Raw genomic sequence first — 15,304 nt, 5'->3', positions numbered from 1 at the left:
CAAGGGCATGTTTTCATCCTCTGCAACTTTAGCTTTTAATGTGACTGGGAAACTGGTACAGGTTAAGGAATGGCTGGGCCAAGAGTAGTGCCGTTTCTGCCAGCAGGGACTGGGAAAAGGGTAGACTTGGAGCCAGGAACAACTGGATTCAAATCCCAGCTCGGCCATTTCCTGGCTATGTGGACTCTCTCTGAACCTCTGTTTCTTCATCTGTGACATGGGACTGTTATATTTTAGGTTCTTATAAAGATCTGAGATGTTTGTGAAGCACCTGGCACTTTGTAGGTACTTGAGACCTGGGAGCCAGTCATATTTGGGTTGTTTGTCCAAGCTCAAATGTCACCTTCTCCAGGATGCAGCCCTGACTTCACTAGACAAACCCAGCAGTACTTTGTTCCATCCCTTTATTATATCACGTATTACATTGTGTTGTAAATGACTGAATACATATGTATCTTTCTCCTTGATGGAAGGACCTTTGCATCTTAGCTTTGCCTCTCCAGTAACTAGCACAATAGCCTTGCACTTGCCTTCACTAGCCTTGAGCATTGAACAGCTCCCAGATTCAGTGTAAGCGTGGGCATGACAAAGGCAATTAAGGATGATGGTTCACCCCAGGAGAGGGGAGAGGTAGCACATGATTCACTTCTGCCATTGCTGGTTTATAGTAAACGCCCAGTAAATATCCATCAAAGGCATTAATGGACTGACTTAGCTATCGAGTGGCTTACAATAACTTATTGCTCACATATGTCTATTTTTCAAAGCATTTTAATTTTTATTGCATCATCATATTCTTCTAATAGCCCTGCTGTTCAGCTAGGGTGGGCGTTCTTATAGTTCTCATTTCCCGATTGAGGATACTGTGGGCTTTGTGGGGTGGTGAAATGATTTTCCCACACTTGTGGTAAATGGTGGTCACGCTGAGACATACAGGCCAACCATGAGTTTCCCCCAAGTTTCATAGTGAGATTTCCTGGCACCGCTTTTTCTGGAATCAGGGCAGTTTGCCCTTTTCTCCTATTCACTCCCTCGTTCCCCCTCTATCTGCTCCTCTTCAGGACCCAACCTCTGAAGCTTCCGTCCAGTCTCATTTTTCTCAGCAGAAAACATTGCACGACTGGGGAACTTGTACAGGGTGAGGACTGGCTGGGCCAAGACCAGTGCCATCTTCCTCCTCCTGGATATGGCAAACCACAGGCAGGAGAACCAAAGTCCCCATGAGCCTTTTGGAACCCAGCATCTCCAACAGATTATCTGGGCCAGGTGTTCCCGTTTTTGTAACTTTTCACAAGAACCTTCAATCTTCTGGTTAGAATCCGATCAAAGGCTCCCATCCTTCAGCTGAATGAAGTAGAAACAGAAGCAAAAGCATCTACTCCATTCAGTCACATGTACACTGGTTTGGGTGGGTCCCACATGGTTTGGGCTGGTTAGGGTTGGTTGGGGCTCTCTCTCCCGGTCGCTGATCTCACCTTCACTCCTGTGGCTCCTGTTTTAATCAGGTGTGGGCAACAGGCCTCAGCCTCTCATACAGCGACCAGCTGGCCCTGACTCAGCTCACCTTATACCTGACCAACGGCCATCTGGATTGCAGTTTGAGCACCCTTAAAGTGCCCAACTTTGTTCCCAAGAAAGAGAAGAAAATGAGCTGCCTTAATGCCCTCTCAGTGTCGGTAAGCAACAGATGCTTCTGATTCCCCATGGTGTTCAACAACACTCAACTGCGGCTTCCTGAGCTCTGGCTATGTGCCCAGCTCTTTGAGTATAGAGAGAAGAAAGAACCTCAGGCAAGTCACTTAGTCTCTCCAAAATGGGTTTCTAGGATACTATTGTATTGGCCAGAGGAAAGGGGAGACGGTGTTCCAGAAACGGAAAGCACCATATTGGAGGGGTGAATGAGCATGGGGTTTTCCAAGGGTAGGTCTGTTGGGGCATTTCCCCTCCATCTCTTCTCATCTTGCTTCCCTGGACAAGTTCTTCAATTACCAGCAACTTCTGACAAAACCCATTTATTTTTCTAGCTCCAATCTCATTTTTGAGCTCCAGACTCCTAGATCCACCATTCTACAAAACTTCTCTAGAATCCTCAGAGTCAAGCTGTCTCAAACTGCATTCATTGTCTCTCCTCCCCCTATATTTCCTCGTGGAGAGTCCTGCCAGAGGCTGACGGGACACCTCCACCTCCATATCCAGTCAACACCAGCTCATGTTGATGAGCGTCAACTCTGACCCCTCCTCTCCCTCCACAGAGATACACCCTAGTTTTGCTCCACCTAACATTCTCTGCCTCCTGCCTCTCCCCTCAGCCTAACCATATATACAGTCAAGGTGGTCAAGGTGAAAAGCAAATCTGAGCATGTTGCTCCCCTACTTATGATTTTGAAAGGACTCCTGCCATCTTCAGGAAAATTCCAACTTCCCAGGAGGACCTCCATGACCCGCTTCTTTCCATGGCCCCAACCTCCCATCTCATCACTAATCCCAATGCTAGTGTGGCTGGGGCCAGCAGCCTCAGGGCTGGTTGAGGTTTACCAACCTTAGAACCCAGGGAAACAAAGCACAAATCTCCATGGAGGCAATGGGCTAGGTTGGTTTGGGGGAAAGAGAACAGAGGTCAAGTGGACCAGCTGGTGCTTAGTGTACATGGAATATGAGAGCAAACAGGGGCTCTGGCTACAGCTGCTCTGACTGCTACCAGAGGGTTTCTGCTGCCTCTCCCACAACAGTGGTCTTCATACCCTTTCTGCAAATGAAAATCTACTTGAGATGCTAATATATCAAACATAAAAAAGGAATTCCAGTGGTTAGTAGAACCCATACTTGTGCCCTAGAGATGCATTTTTCAGAGCAGTATCTCCTGATTCTCTGCTGAGCCTCTTCAGATCCAGGAGATACCTCTGGATTTAAAGAACCCTTGTTTGACTCTCCCCAGGGTCGCTAGAGTCACCTTCCTTGGCAGAAACTCAGCATACATTTCAAAGGGTAGCCTGGAAAGGGTATCAGATATCTTGGGGGCTCAGGCAGCAGCCTCCTTCCCAATCCACTTGTCCAGTGAGGTACGCTTGATCACAGGAAACCCTTTGATCTCCTTGCTTATTAAGAAAGAAGCAGAGGGGTGCCTGGGTGGCTCAGTAGGTTGAGCGTCCGACTTCAGCTCAGGTCATGATCTCATGGTTCATGGGTTCGAGCCTTGCGTCAGGCTCTGTGCTGACATCTCAGAGCCTAGAATCTGCTTTGGATTCTGTTCTTCTCTCTCTCTGCCCCTCCCCCATTCACACCCTGTCTCTCTCTGTCTCAAAAATAAATAAACATTAAAAAGAAGAAGAAGCAAAGTTGGGCTGGGCAGGAGAAAAGGCTGGGACCTTTTAAATAGGTCCCAGAACCTTGATGAGAATCTACTAGGTCCAACTCCACCTGTGGCCCCCATCCTCGCCTAAAGGACCCACAGGACCTAAGTGCAATGCTGGACAGAGGGACAGCAGTAAAATTTGAGTCTTCTGACCTAGCAAACCTAACTCCATGCCATTTCTAAAAGGAAGCTGGAAGCTGAGTTAGTATGCAACACAAGACTTTGAAAGGCAATTTGCTGCATTTAAGTATGTTGCCTCAGAAGGCTGTAAGCAGAAGTTGTATTTTGAATTAGAAGCACTCTCCCATTTTCCCCATCTTGCCTATAGGTTTCAATCCTAGCTACAGGCAACATACAAGAATTCTCCTGTGATCAAGAGTCTTAAACACTTCTAGGAATTGCCTGCACTTGAGAGGGAAGCTTATGATCTTCAATAATTCAAATGTCTCTACGATCACTAAATAAAAGCTATGCAGGTTTTCTGATGTAGGGATAAATTGAAAGTGCTTTTGGTTTTAGAAAGATAAATGGATGTTCTCGCCCTGGTGCCACCATGCATGTGTGCACGCATGTGCTACTGTGCATGTACACACATGTGATAGGCCATTTTTAAAAGCATCATCCAAACTTGCACACACAATGCAATTTACAATCAAACTGAAGCTTCCTGAACAAGTGTGAACAGGCTGTGATGCCATCAGATTTATGATCAGTCAGCTGACAGCCCCCTTTGAAGACTGAAATAAAAGGAAAGAAACTGATATAGCCACAATGATAAAGAAGGCACATTTAGGACTGATGCCTACAAAATGCTGCTGGTTTGGACCTATTCCTTTAAATAATATGCTATGCGGGTGGGGAGGGGAGAAGGAAGCAAAGACTGTTCTGGGCTCAACAAAGAGCTGTTGCCGCAAATCAGGAACAGGTGGTAAAGAATTGTCATCCAGACCCAGACAGGACAGGTGTATGGGCTTCTGATCCAGGGTCCTCCACAATTAACTGCTTGAAGGCAGAAACCAGGTCGAATGAGTCCCAGATGTGCATGTTTTAGAAAAGAAAAGGAGTCACCCAACGACATTTGAACTTTTAATTAACATTCTGTCAGAATGAGCATAAAGCATTACTACCCTTTGCAATCTCTCTTACTCCTCCTCTCTCATGGACCCTCTGCACCACAGGTGGTGAGTGGCCAAAAGGGACCATGTTCACAAACATCTTAAAACAACCCAAGTCATTTATAAGCATTTTAACAGCACATGATCGGTAATGAATGATTAAGTAAAACCTTTTGTGTTAAATTATGATGTTAATAATGATTCTGTCTCCTGTAATTTATTATGAATTCTCAAATGCTTCGGGTTTGATTTTGATAGAATGCCACAACAACGGAGTTTATGTGATGACTTTATTTTTAGAACTCCTTCTTTGAAGGCACACATTTCCCCACTACTGCTGCTACTGTAATTATGTACAAAACCAATCACTCATTAGAGTTAGGATACATTATCTTCTAGACAGATGAGGCTAAATAAGCAACACATTAATAATTCAGAGAGCAGTTCATTATGCATGTGGATGCCTGCTTCGTAACTGAAATAAGAACCTCATCAGCCTCTGCCAACCCTTAAACAATAGTTCTGTGTTATTGCAACCACATTCAAGTTTACGCTTGTTAAACTGCTACTTGGATTATTTTATCAAACATTCATTTATTTGTGGTCCCTTACTGCCGAGAACAGATTTTGGAAGCTCCTTTTTTAAGTTAATGATTTGAGCAATGGGTGTTATTAATTCTCAGAATATTATAAACATGATTAATTTTCAGGCAGAGATTTATTACATAAGGATTTCAACTATGTCAACTGAAATGCATCACTGTCAAAACAAGTATCATGGAGAAAATAGAATATGCTCCACACTTCAAGTGCTGGTGCTCAGAACTCAATCAATTTAAATTGTGGCTGAAGCAAAATTATATTCTCCAGTGAAAAGGAGTATTTCAGGCTTCCTTTATTTGGCTTGAAGCATTCTTGTTAGATTGTGATTTAGAAAGGTAGTTTAATAAGACTAGACTTCTACCGATAATATTTTGTCTTCTATTTTTTTTCCCCGTTTTCCTAGAAAATGCTAGAAATTTCCACATATTCCAAATGTAGCCAATGGGAATTTGGATTGAAGGGCACTTGTCTGAAGTTATGGATCATGAATTGTGATCTCTCTCTCTCTGCTTCGGTTTCCTCATTTATAAAATAAAGGAGGGCTAAGTGACCCCCAAGGTCTCTTGAGGGATTTGATTTTATGGGGCCTGTAAGATGGGCTTCTGTACCAAGCCTGGCCCAGGAAGCCTCATGTACAGTGGGGTGCAGAGGGGGACACGAGAAGGACCTATCCCTCCATACTGCGGCCTTCCATTTAAAGATCTTTACCCTGCAAAACTGTTTAGAAAGAAGTAATATTATTGTGACAGGTCACATCCTAAGTCCTCATCAGCCATCACCTTAGCTACCAGTTAATACTTTCAGCAGGAATCAACTAGAAGTAAATCCAGCAGATATATACTCAACACCAACATTGTGTTGGGCACTCTCCTAAGCACAGAGGATGTAAAGGGAAGTAGCAAAGAGCTCCAAGTTTATTCAAAGACACAGGCCAACAAATAACGATAACGCATAGAATAACATGATAATAACATCCAAAATGTAATAGCCTTTACTCCGCACCAGGTACTTTAAGTGCTTTACATGAATCTTTATACAACCCAATATATTAGGCAGATGCTATGATTATGCTCATTTTTAGATAAGAAGACTGGGGTTAAGAAATGTTAAGCAACTTGTGGAAGGTACTCAGCAAGCAAGTGTGGAAGCCAGAATTTAAGCCCAGGCCTGTCAGACTTGAAAGCCTGTGTGTCTGCCCACCGTTCTGTCCAACCTGACTTGCACTGGCTGAGAGTCAGTGATCTGGCCCCAGAGTACAGCTTAAGCTCAGGCCTAAAGAAGTTTCTGGTTGAGGCCATAGAGAAAGCTCTTCTTCCAAAGGAGGCCTCATCTCCCTCTGTGATGAGGTTGTTTCCAGGCATACTGCCATTATCCACTGGCTTCTAATCTGCTCTGAGCTAGGCCAAGACTCAGCACTATGGCCAGATGGTCATAGAGGAGTCTTCTCATGCTGTAAAATCCATTTAGGTTGTAATTTCCTTGGCAAACCTAAAGAGATTTTATAGCATCAGAAGAGTTGATTACACAAGTCAACCTTTAAAAAAAATGTTTTCTGTTTGTATAATGCTTTGTACTTTAAATAGGCATGAGCTTATTTGATTCCCATGAAGACCCCAAAGAACAGATAAGACGAGGATTATCATACCATTTTACAGATTAGGATACCGAGGCTATGCAAAGTTAAGTGAGCTGCCCAAAGTCATAAAGTTAATTAAGTAGCAGAGCTCAGGTTTTCTGATTCAAGACCCTTTCTGATGAAAAGGTTTCTTGGTTGGTTGGTTTTTAATTTCAATAACTTACCTTATTTGTGAAATTATTTAGTTTAACAAATGATAATAAGAGCTAACTAACATTTTTTGACCACTTACTCCGTGGCAGACACTCTTCCAAGGTCTTTAGATACTCATCTAATCCTCATAGTAACACTGTCAGCTGTGCTATCTGGCTGACTAAAAGACAACCCTAGATTATCGACAGTATTTTCCTCTGGAAACTATGGAGTTAGTTAAGTCTGAAAAGAGTATTGGCATTATTATAACACATTTTTAAGCACTTAATATAAGCCAGGAATTTCACCCAGCATCAGGGATACAAATACATTTGCCAGAGTCCCTGTCCTTGAGAAGTTGAAAAGAAATAGAAAGTAGATTGGGGCACCTGGGTGGCTCAGTTAAGCGTCTGACCAGCTCAGGTCATGATCTCATAGTTCGTGGGTTCGAGCCCCTGCTTCAGATTCTGTCTTTCTCTCAATCTCTCTGTCTCTGTCTGTCTGTCTCTCTCTCTCTTTCTCTGTCCCTCCCCCTGCTTGTGCTCTCTCTCAAAAAATAAATAAATAAACATTAAAAAAAGAAATAGAAAGTACATAGCACATACACAAGGAAAAAAAACAAGGCCTCGTGTAGGTGCCATTTGAGTGACGGCCCCTCAACCTGTTGCTGCAATTCTTAGGAGAAAAGACTGTGGACTGGCAGGGACAGGCCTAGTTCTTCCACTACAAAGAAGGAACTTGGCCTAGCCTTACAGACTAGGGCAGTCACTACATGGCAAGGGGAAGGAGACCTGCCCAGCAGAAGGGACCAAGGCTGAAGAGAGCCCCCATGGTCTATTGGAGATAGCAATGAACCAGGTGGGCTGAGGCAGAGAATTCGGGAAGGAGAAAGTGAGAGAAGTGGTTGGAGCAACCCCCTGAGCCAGTGTGGGAGAACACCAGCCCAGGCATCTAGATTTCGTCTTATGGGCATGGAGGAGACACTGAAGAGTTCTGAGCACTGACCAACCTGGGTCTGAGAAACAATAATCTTGTGGTAATGCTCGGAACCCCAGGCACCGGTGGGGGTAGGAACAGCCTGGGAAATTACATTTAGTGTAGGTCCATAATGCTCTGGGGCCTGTAGACACTTTCAGAGAAAGAGCAATAACAATAGTAGCTACTGTTTATCATGTGCCAGGTGCTGGGCTAGGTGCTTATTTAATCACTAGAAGTCAGACAAGTTGAATGACACATTCAAGGTCGGCCAGGTTTTCGACCTCAGTCTTTCTGACTCCATATAACTTTTCCACCACAGAATTCTGTGTGCATCCCCACCTCCCGAGTAGGAAGGAGAAGCAGCTGTCCAGGCCATGAAGCTCTGGCGTAGGATGGTGATGGAGACAGAAAAGACACAGCCTGGGGACACATACCAAATGTCCTGGCTTTTCTTTTAGATTCTTAATGAATCAGAACCCCAGGTCTGGGAGGAGGGGACTTGCAGTCTGTCTCTGTAGAGACAAAGAAACCTCAGGATAGCCTGTCCTTACTTGTCGCCCAGTAACACTGGACAGTGAGCTCCTTCACCTTGCTTTGGAGCCAAGATACATGGTGTTGAGCTCGAGCCCACTACCTCTCTCCCTCACCGACTGGGGCCTAGTCTTGGGTTTGCTAGTCTATGTGCTATGGCAGCACAAGACAAGTTTAGAAGACAAAAATAACCTTGGAATTATCTTGTGAATTCATGGTAATTACCATGCAATTACATGCTCAGTAACCACAATGGAATTCCAGAGTATTTACAGTTCACTTCCATATACAAAAACTCAGGCTTCTGGGCCTTTGTTGTGAAGGCAGGAACATGGCACAACCTGCCATGATAGGGTGAGCAGGCCTGGTGGTCATGCTCCTCCAGACTGAATGGCTGAGCCAGAACTTCTCTCAGCCAGTTCTTATTACCCCACCAATAATCCCACCACTGGGATAGCCCACTGAGGCTACACTGTCCTCCAAAAGATGTCTACTGGGGGCAAGGTCTGGAGTGACTGCCCTGAGTTATTCTCTGGGGATCTTCTGTCATTCTCTAGGGTCTGCTTCTGCCCCAAAGCACTCACTGACTGGATGCCCCCTGAATTACATTGGAAGAGTCTCTTAAGTCAGAGGAAGTGCTATAGACTTACTCTATTCCATGCATCCATTCTTTCTTCCTTTCAAGAAACGCTGAAATGCCTATTCTGTGCTAGCATCACATCCAGCCTGGAGATTCAGACACCAAGCAGTGCTCTGCCTTCAGAGAACTCCCAGTCATGACAGGGAGGCAGCCAGGGGAACAATTCATGATAGGTCAGAGTGATAACAAAGCACAGCTGTGAGGCATGTGCGGGTCCAACAGATTTTCTTCTGCAAAATTAAAATTCTCGGTGGCCGCATATGGGGCAATACTAAGGGAGATGTACAACTCAAGATGCATCAGCCTGTGAGAGACTAACATTTTTATAGATGTGGACTCTGCCTACATGTGGGAAGACCAAGCTTAACAGTGCTGAAAATGTGACCATCAGATATGGTACTTTCTGTAAATGTTGAAAGAAATGACAATATATGTGGGGAAATATGTCACAAAGGATGACTATGAAATCTGAGAGAGAGAGAGAGGGAATGCATGTGTTATACAGGCAGGGAAAACCCATTCGTCCTCCTCTGGGCACTCAGTCAGCCCCCGGCTCCCCTGCATTCTCTCAGAGACAGAGAGAGCAAGTCTTAATGTTTCACAACAGTGTCAGGCCACTATGATCCTTGCAGCCAGCTGGGGACCCACAGTACCTCTTTTTCCTTCTCTTGTTCCAGGTCACTGCACAAGGGCAAGCACCTGGTTGCCCAGAACCCAAAGGTCCCCAAAGTTAAAAATCTGTGCCAGGCACCTTCATTTACTATGCCCAAAGGTTGGCCATGGCCCTACACGCTGCTCTCCAAATTTCCACTTATCCCAGGACAAACATAACTGATTTTCAAAGGCGAATATCACATCTCACAAAGGACATGCTACAAAATTGCCAAGATAAAATACTTTCTTGTATACATACTAAATTTTAAAAGTTTTTAGGAAATATTATAATTTAAATACTTCAGGCCTAGCATAACCAGTCTCTTTGGTATAGATCCCACTGACAGGCAAGCAAAATAAGGAATAGCAGTTTCTCAAACAAAGAAAGCAGTTAGAATCAAAATTCTACCATTGGTCCTCTCAAGAAGGTGGACTACCCTTAGTGACTTGTTTCCAAAGGGTGTAGTACAGAAACAGGTAAAAATAACTTTATAGTAAGAAACCTGGCGAAAACTACCTCAGCGAGATCAAAATTGGCATCATCCATCACAAGTTGTGTTGATACAATTTGATGTACGAGGTGATGAAAGTACCTGGGTAGTCCTCTTCTCAAAAACACATTATCCCAGTGTAGTCAGGAGGAAAACATGGGACAATCCCGACAGAGGACATTCTACAAAATACCTGATCCGTACTCCTCAAAACTGTCCAGATCATCAAAAACAAGGAAAGTCTGAGAAACCATCACAGCCCAAAAGAACCTAAGGAGACAACTGAATAACAATGCGTCATCCTGGATGGGATTGTGTAACATAAAAAGGGATTTAGCAAAAACTAATGAAATCCAAATAAAGTACAGGCTTAAGTTAACAGCAAGGAGGCAATTTGTGTGCTTATGTGACAAACATACCGCAAGGTTACAGGATATGAGATAGGAACTCTCTGTATTATCTTCACAACTTTTCTGTTAATCTACTTTATTTATTTAACTTTATTTAGTTTTTTTTTAGTATTTATTTAGTATTTAACTTTATTCTAAAGTTAAAGTTTATTTAAATATTTTGTGAAGAGGGGCACCTGGGAGGTTCAGTCAGTTAAGTGTCTGACTTCTACTCAGGTCATGATCTCGCTGTTTGTGAGTTCAAGCCCCGCGTCGGGCTCTGGGCTGACAGCTCGGGGCCTGAAGCCTGCTTCGGATTCTGTGTCTCCTTTTCTCTCTGCCCCTCCCCTGCTAGCTCTCTCTTTCTCTCAAAAATAAATAAACATTAAAGAAACTTTTTTAAACAAGTATTTTGTGAAGGGTCTTACATGCAACTGTGGTCTTTTCCAGTCACCAGCAGCCAGTCGCTATGCAGTGATGACAACCCAGCTGAAGCACAACAATCTCTCGCTGGTTTTCCCGTATGTTTTTCTCCAAATGTGTAAGGCCCATGGCATCGGCTATGACATTGAGGTACGAAGGCCAAAAGTTGGCCAAGGTGGACCAAACATAAGCCTATGGGTGATCTAGGCAGCTAATAATTCAGTGTCCTTGCACACAGATATTCTCTAAACATGAGTTTGACGTGTATTTCTAGGAAGGCTGAGGGCTGCTTGGGGAAGGGTGAACGAGCAGCTCCACTGGCATGGGGGGCACTTGGTTCTCAGAAATTTAGCTCTGTCCCAAGCCTGCACACCCACCTTGGTAAAGCAAAAGCCTTGTAGCTCACCAGACTTGGGAGGCATTTGGGGGACCATCTCTTGATCCTGAAGCATGTCCCGAGCTCCCTGACCCCGCTCGAAGCTGCTTATCAATGAATATTCTCTGTCTGAGCCTGCTTGAGCTGCCATAACAGAACACCACCGACGGGGTGGCTTAACCAACAGAAATTTATTGCTCACCATTCTGGAGGCTGGGAAGTCCAAGGAGAAGGTGCCAGCTGATTCAGTTCCTGGTGAGAGCAGTCCTTCTGGTTTGCAGCCAGCCATTTTCTCGCTGTGCTCCAACATGGTAGAGGGGGAGAGAGAGATCTCTGCTGTCTCTGTAACCTCTCTTACAAGGACACTAGTTCTATCAGATCAGGGCCCCACCCATATGACCTCATTTAAACTTAATCACCTCCTTAAAGACCCTATTTCCAATACAGCTTCAGGGCTTGCTTCAACATATGACTTTGAGGGGACACGCAATTCAGTCCCTGCCATCCTTCTACTTCCATATAGTACTTTTTTTCTAGAAGGAGTTCTGATAAAAAAAAAGTTTTTCCCAGTTTTTGTCTGTTGCCAGTGATACTGATGGCTCCTGCCCAGCTGCTCCATCCTTAATGTCGCCAGATGAGAGCAAATGTGATGTAACATCACCTACCCAAACTAGAACCTCCATTTTGTGCCTAGAGACACATGTTGCTCTGAGAAATAGTTTCGTGATTTTGCACTTCAGATTTTCAAATATCTGACACTGATGGCTTATTCTAAGACCTGAGTGACCCATGCGCGCTTACCTGTGGAAGACCCATCCCACATGACATCACGCATATTAAAATACAGTCACCTCCTATATTAAAAGTAACCTGTAGATAATGACACAACTGAGCGACAACCAAGTGACCAAATGTTTTGATTTGCAGACATTCAGTTCTGCATTTATTAATTTTCATTTCTCATACTTGAGAACAAATAGAATTTTTTAGGGGCCAATTCTTTTTGCAGACTCTCGAAAAGCATATAGATCTTAGACATGAGGTCAACAGTGAATAGAATGACCCAACTGCCACTTGGCAATCCCCACCACACTGCAGGGCACCATCAGAGAGTGTAAGGCTCTTCAGTTAGATTGGTTTATGCTGTTTGTAAACACATATAATGGAGCTCATATTCCTTGAAAAATTACATTAAAACTGGTCATATATAAGAAAGAATGAAAAAGCCAGATTGAACTGATTTATCTGAAATTAACTGTTGCATTTGCTCTATACAATCTTTTTGGAATTAAACAGTTTTTAGCCCCAAACTGATAAGACCGAAACACTTCCATGTACCAGAAGGTGGCTAAATCTAACTTTAGCTTTCTCTGATTTTATTTTATTTTATTTTATTTTATTTTATTTTATTTTATTTTATTTTATTTTATTTTATTTTAATTTTATTTATTTTATTCTAAAATATCAAAGCAGAACGAGCTCTGTGAATAGACATATTTGGCAGGGAAAGTCGCCTGCCCAAAAGATAATATGCTCCATAACTTTCATTTCCCTGAAATTACTATTAGAGATTTATTTCTTTGGCTAAAGGCTTTCTACTTGATTGGAGTTCCAGTACTTCTGGGAAAAGTAAAGCACCAAATTTTTTACATTATTTACACCTTTGTGACTCTGAGTCGATCAGATTCATTTCTAAGAACAAATCTTACTACAAAAAACAAATTGCTATGGCCCCAGGGGAACAGAGGATGGTGTAGAGGGAGAAGTTCCACTGAAGGTGAGAAGAATAACAGAAAGGGGCAGAGGGGCACCCAAGACATAACTGGCTCTGTCTCCAGGTCACCTGAGCTACACACCCTATAAAGGACGAGAGATGAAATGGGGGAGAGAGAGAAATATGGATTGGGGGCAATGGAGTGACAGAACAATGTGAAGAAGAAAAGAAAGGATAGAATCCCAAGACAGAAAGAATACACCAAAAAGGGGAAGCGGGGATAAAGAGGAAAAAAAGAACAAATCGTAACAAGAAAGTACAAGAAGAGAGAGAGAGGTTAAAAAAAACCCAAAAACCAGGGGTGGCTCAGTCAGTTGGGCGTCCCACTTCCGCCCAGGTCATGATCCCGCGCTTCGTGAGTTCGAGCCCCGCGTCAGGCTCTGTGCTGACAGCTCGGATCCTGGAGCCTGCTTCGGATTCTGTGTCTCCCTCTCTCTCTGCCCCCCAACTCTGTCTGTCTTCCAAAATAAATAAACATTAAAAAAAATGTATTAAAAAAAAATGAAGTCTTAAAACTCTGAGGTAAGAAAAAGGAGTCATTGGAAATTCTCCAACAATATCCTTGCTCCAGTTTTTCTGAGATGGGGTCTCATCTTTTCACACCCTAGGGTCCATCCCTTGTCTGAACTGCCTTCTTGTTCTCTTAACTGCATTTTCCTGAAAAGACGGGTGATGAACCAGCATTTGCAGAGCCCCTACTATGTGCTGGCCACTGAGCTAAGCATTAGCTTAGCTCTTCATTGTCCCTTTGACCTTCACATCTCTTCTGTATGAAGCTATTCTTTCTCCTATATTACACCGGGGGATTTCGTTTCAGCATTTCCCAACATTACACAGCTATGCACTTTGTGGAACTAACATTTGAATCCATAATTGTCCATAAAGGCAACTATGATTCTTTCTCTTACACCAAACGTGTCCCGTATGTACCTTTTCCCCCTTAGGACTATTTATATTTCTATAATCTTATTACCAACCCAGTTCAAGAATGCTGGGAGCTATTTCAAATAAAATAGTCCATCTAGATACCCCTTATGTATTCTTCAGCTGAAGGAGCACAAACTTCTCTATAGCCCCCATGACTCTCTCTCTACCTTACAAAAGAGAAAAAAAGCTATGTTTAATACTTAACTTCTCTAAACTGTTATTGCCTCCTTAGGTTATGCTGTGTCTAAAAAGATGAGTGTAGCCTCTGCAACCCCCTCCCACTCTTGATCAAATGTAATGTGGGTGCTCTTTCCAAAAACAGAAGCAACATTAATAATACACCATTGTCAATGTTCCGAAAAGAATCCTCAAAAGTCCTTATTCTCAACATTTATGTCTTTCTTCCCATTATGATCACAGAATTTCCAATGTTTTTCATCCAAGCTCTTAAGAGGATAAAAGGGAAATGAGATCACCTCACGAATTTATTTTTCCTTGCTGAATATTGGAAGGAAGCATTACCGAGTTTGTAAGCAACTTGGTGGGTCTCGTTCTTGGTATTTCTGTAATGCTACAGAATACCCCCACTGATTTCCTAATGAAATGAAGTTGTAATGAAAGCCATATGGAGAAAAGCGTCATGTTTACTGCCTGCGACAGTGTGGGGCAGGGCTGGTCTCACACATACATAGGCAGTGTGCCACGGGCCTAAATGGCTCCACAACCACCAGCAATCATTTTCTCAGGCCAGGGCATTGCCATGGTGGCAATCATTAGGGCTGTTCACAAATGTTCTGATTCTCCTCCTTGCAGGCACATAACAGAATTATTCTTCCTCAGCCTTTTCCCTGAAGTCAAGTATGGCCATGTAACTTATTTGGGCCTGTGAAATATGAGCAGAAGGGTATTTCATGCAGAAGCCTTCAAGAGCCACTTCATGAGCCTCCATGTCCTTTTTCCTGCTTTGGAAATCATGGAAGCACACTGAGACAGAGCCTCCATTGCCTGGGTCCCTGAGGGTCCCAACAGTGACCAGAGACCCATGCCAGCCCATGTGGGAAATGGAGTATAAGCCAGAACCACACATTTATTGTTATAAACAACTAAGAATTTGGTTGTTTTTTTAAAAATTATTGCAGCATAACCTAGGCTACCTGATTGATTCAGAAATCAGTATCAAGAAAAGGATGCTCTCCAGGGGCGCCTGGGTGGCTCACTCGGTTAAGTTTCGGACTCTTGATTTCGGCTCAGGTCATGACCTCACAGCTCAAAAGTCTGAGCCC

The 15,304-nt window shown here is 43.4% G+C and overlaps 1 protein-coding gene across 4 annotated transcripts in view; it reads left to right on the top strand.

Annotated features, from left to right (window-relative positions):
- The window catches only part of IQCH (IQ motif containing H), a 213,408-nt gene that overhangs the window by 185,177 nt on the left and 12,927 nt on the right, over positions 1-15,304 (top strand). For all 4 annotated transcript variants that reach the window (XM_078448762.2, XM_078448763.2, XM_078448761.2 and 1 more), the window contains 2 exons: positions 1,506-1,676; positions 10,972-11,094. In XM_078448762.2, the coding sequence (XP_078304888.2) occupies positions 1,506-1,676; positions 10,972-11,094 (294 nt within the window). The remainder of the gene's footprint in view (positions 1-1,505; positions 1,677-10,971; positions 11,095-15,304) is intronic.

Source organism: Panthera onca, chromosome B3 (genome assembly GCF_046562875.1).
Source record: "Panthera onca isolate mPanOnc1 chromosome B3, mPanOnc1 haplotype 2, whole genome shotgun sequence".
Taxonomy (NCBI): Eukaryota; Metazoa; Chordata; class Mammalia; order Carnivora; family Felidae; genus Panthera; species Panthera onca.
Note: the sequence above shows the minus strand (reverse complement) of the source record. Positions and strands in the feature narration are given on the sequence as shown.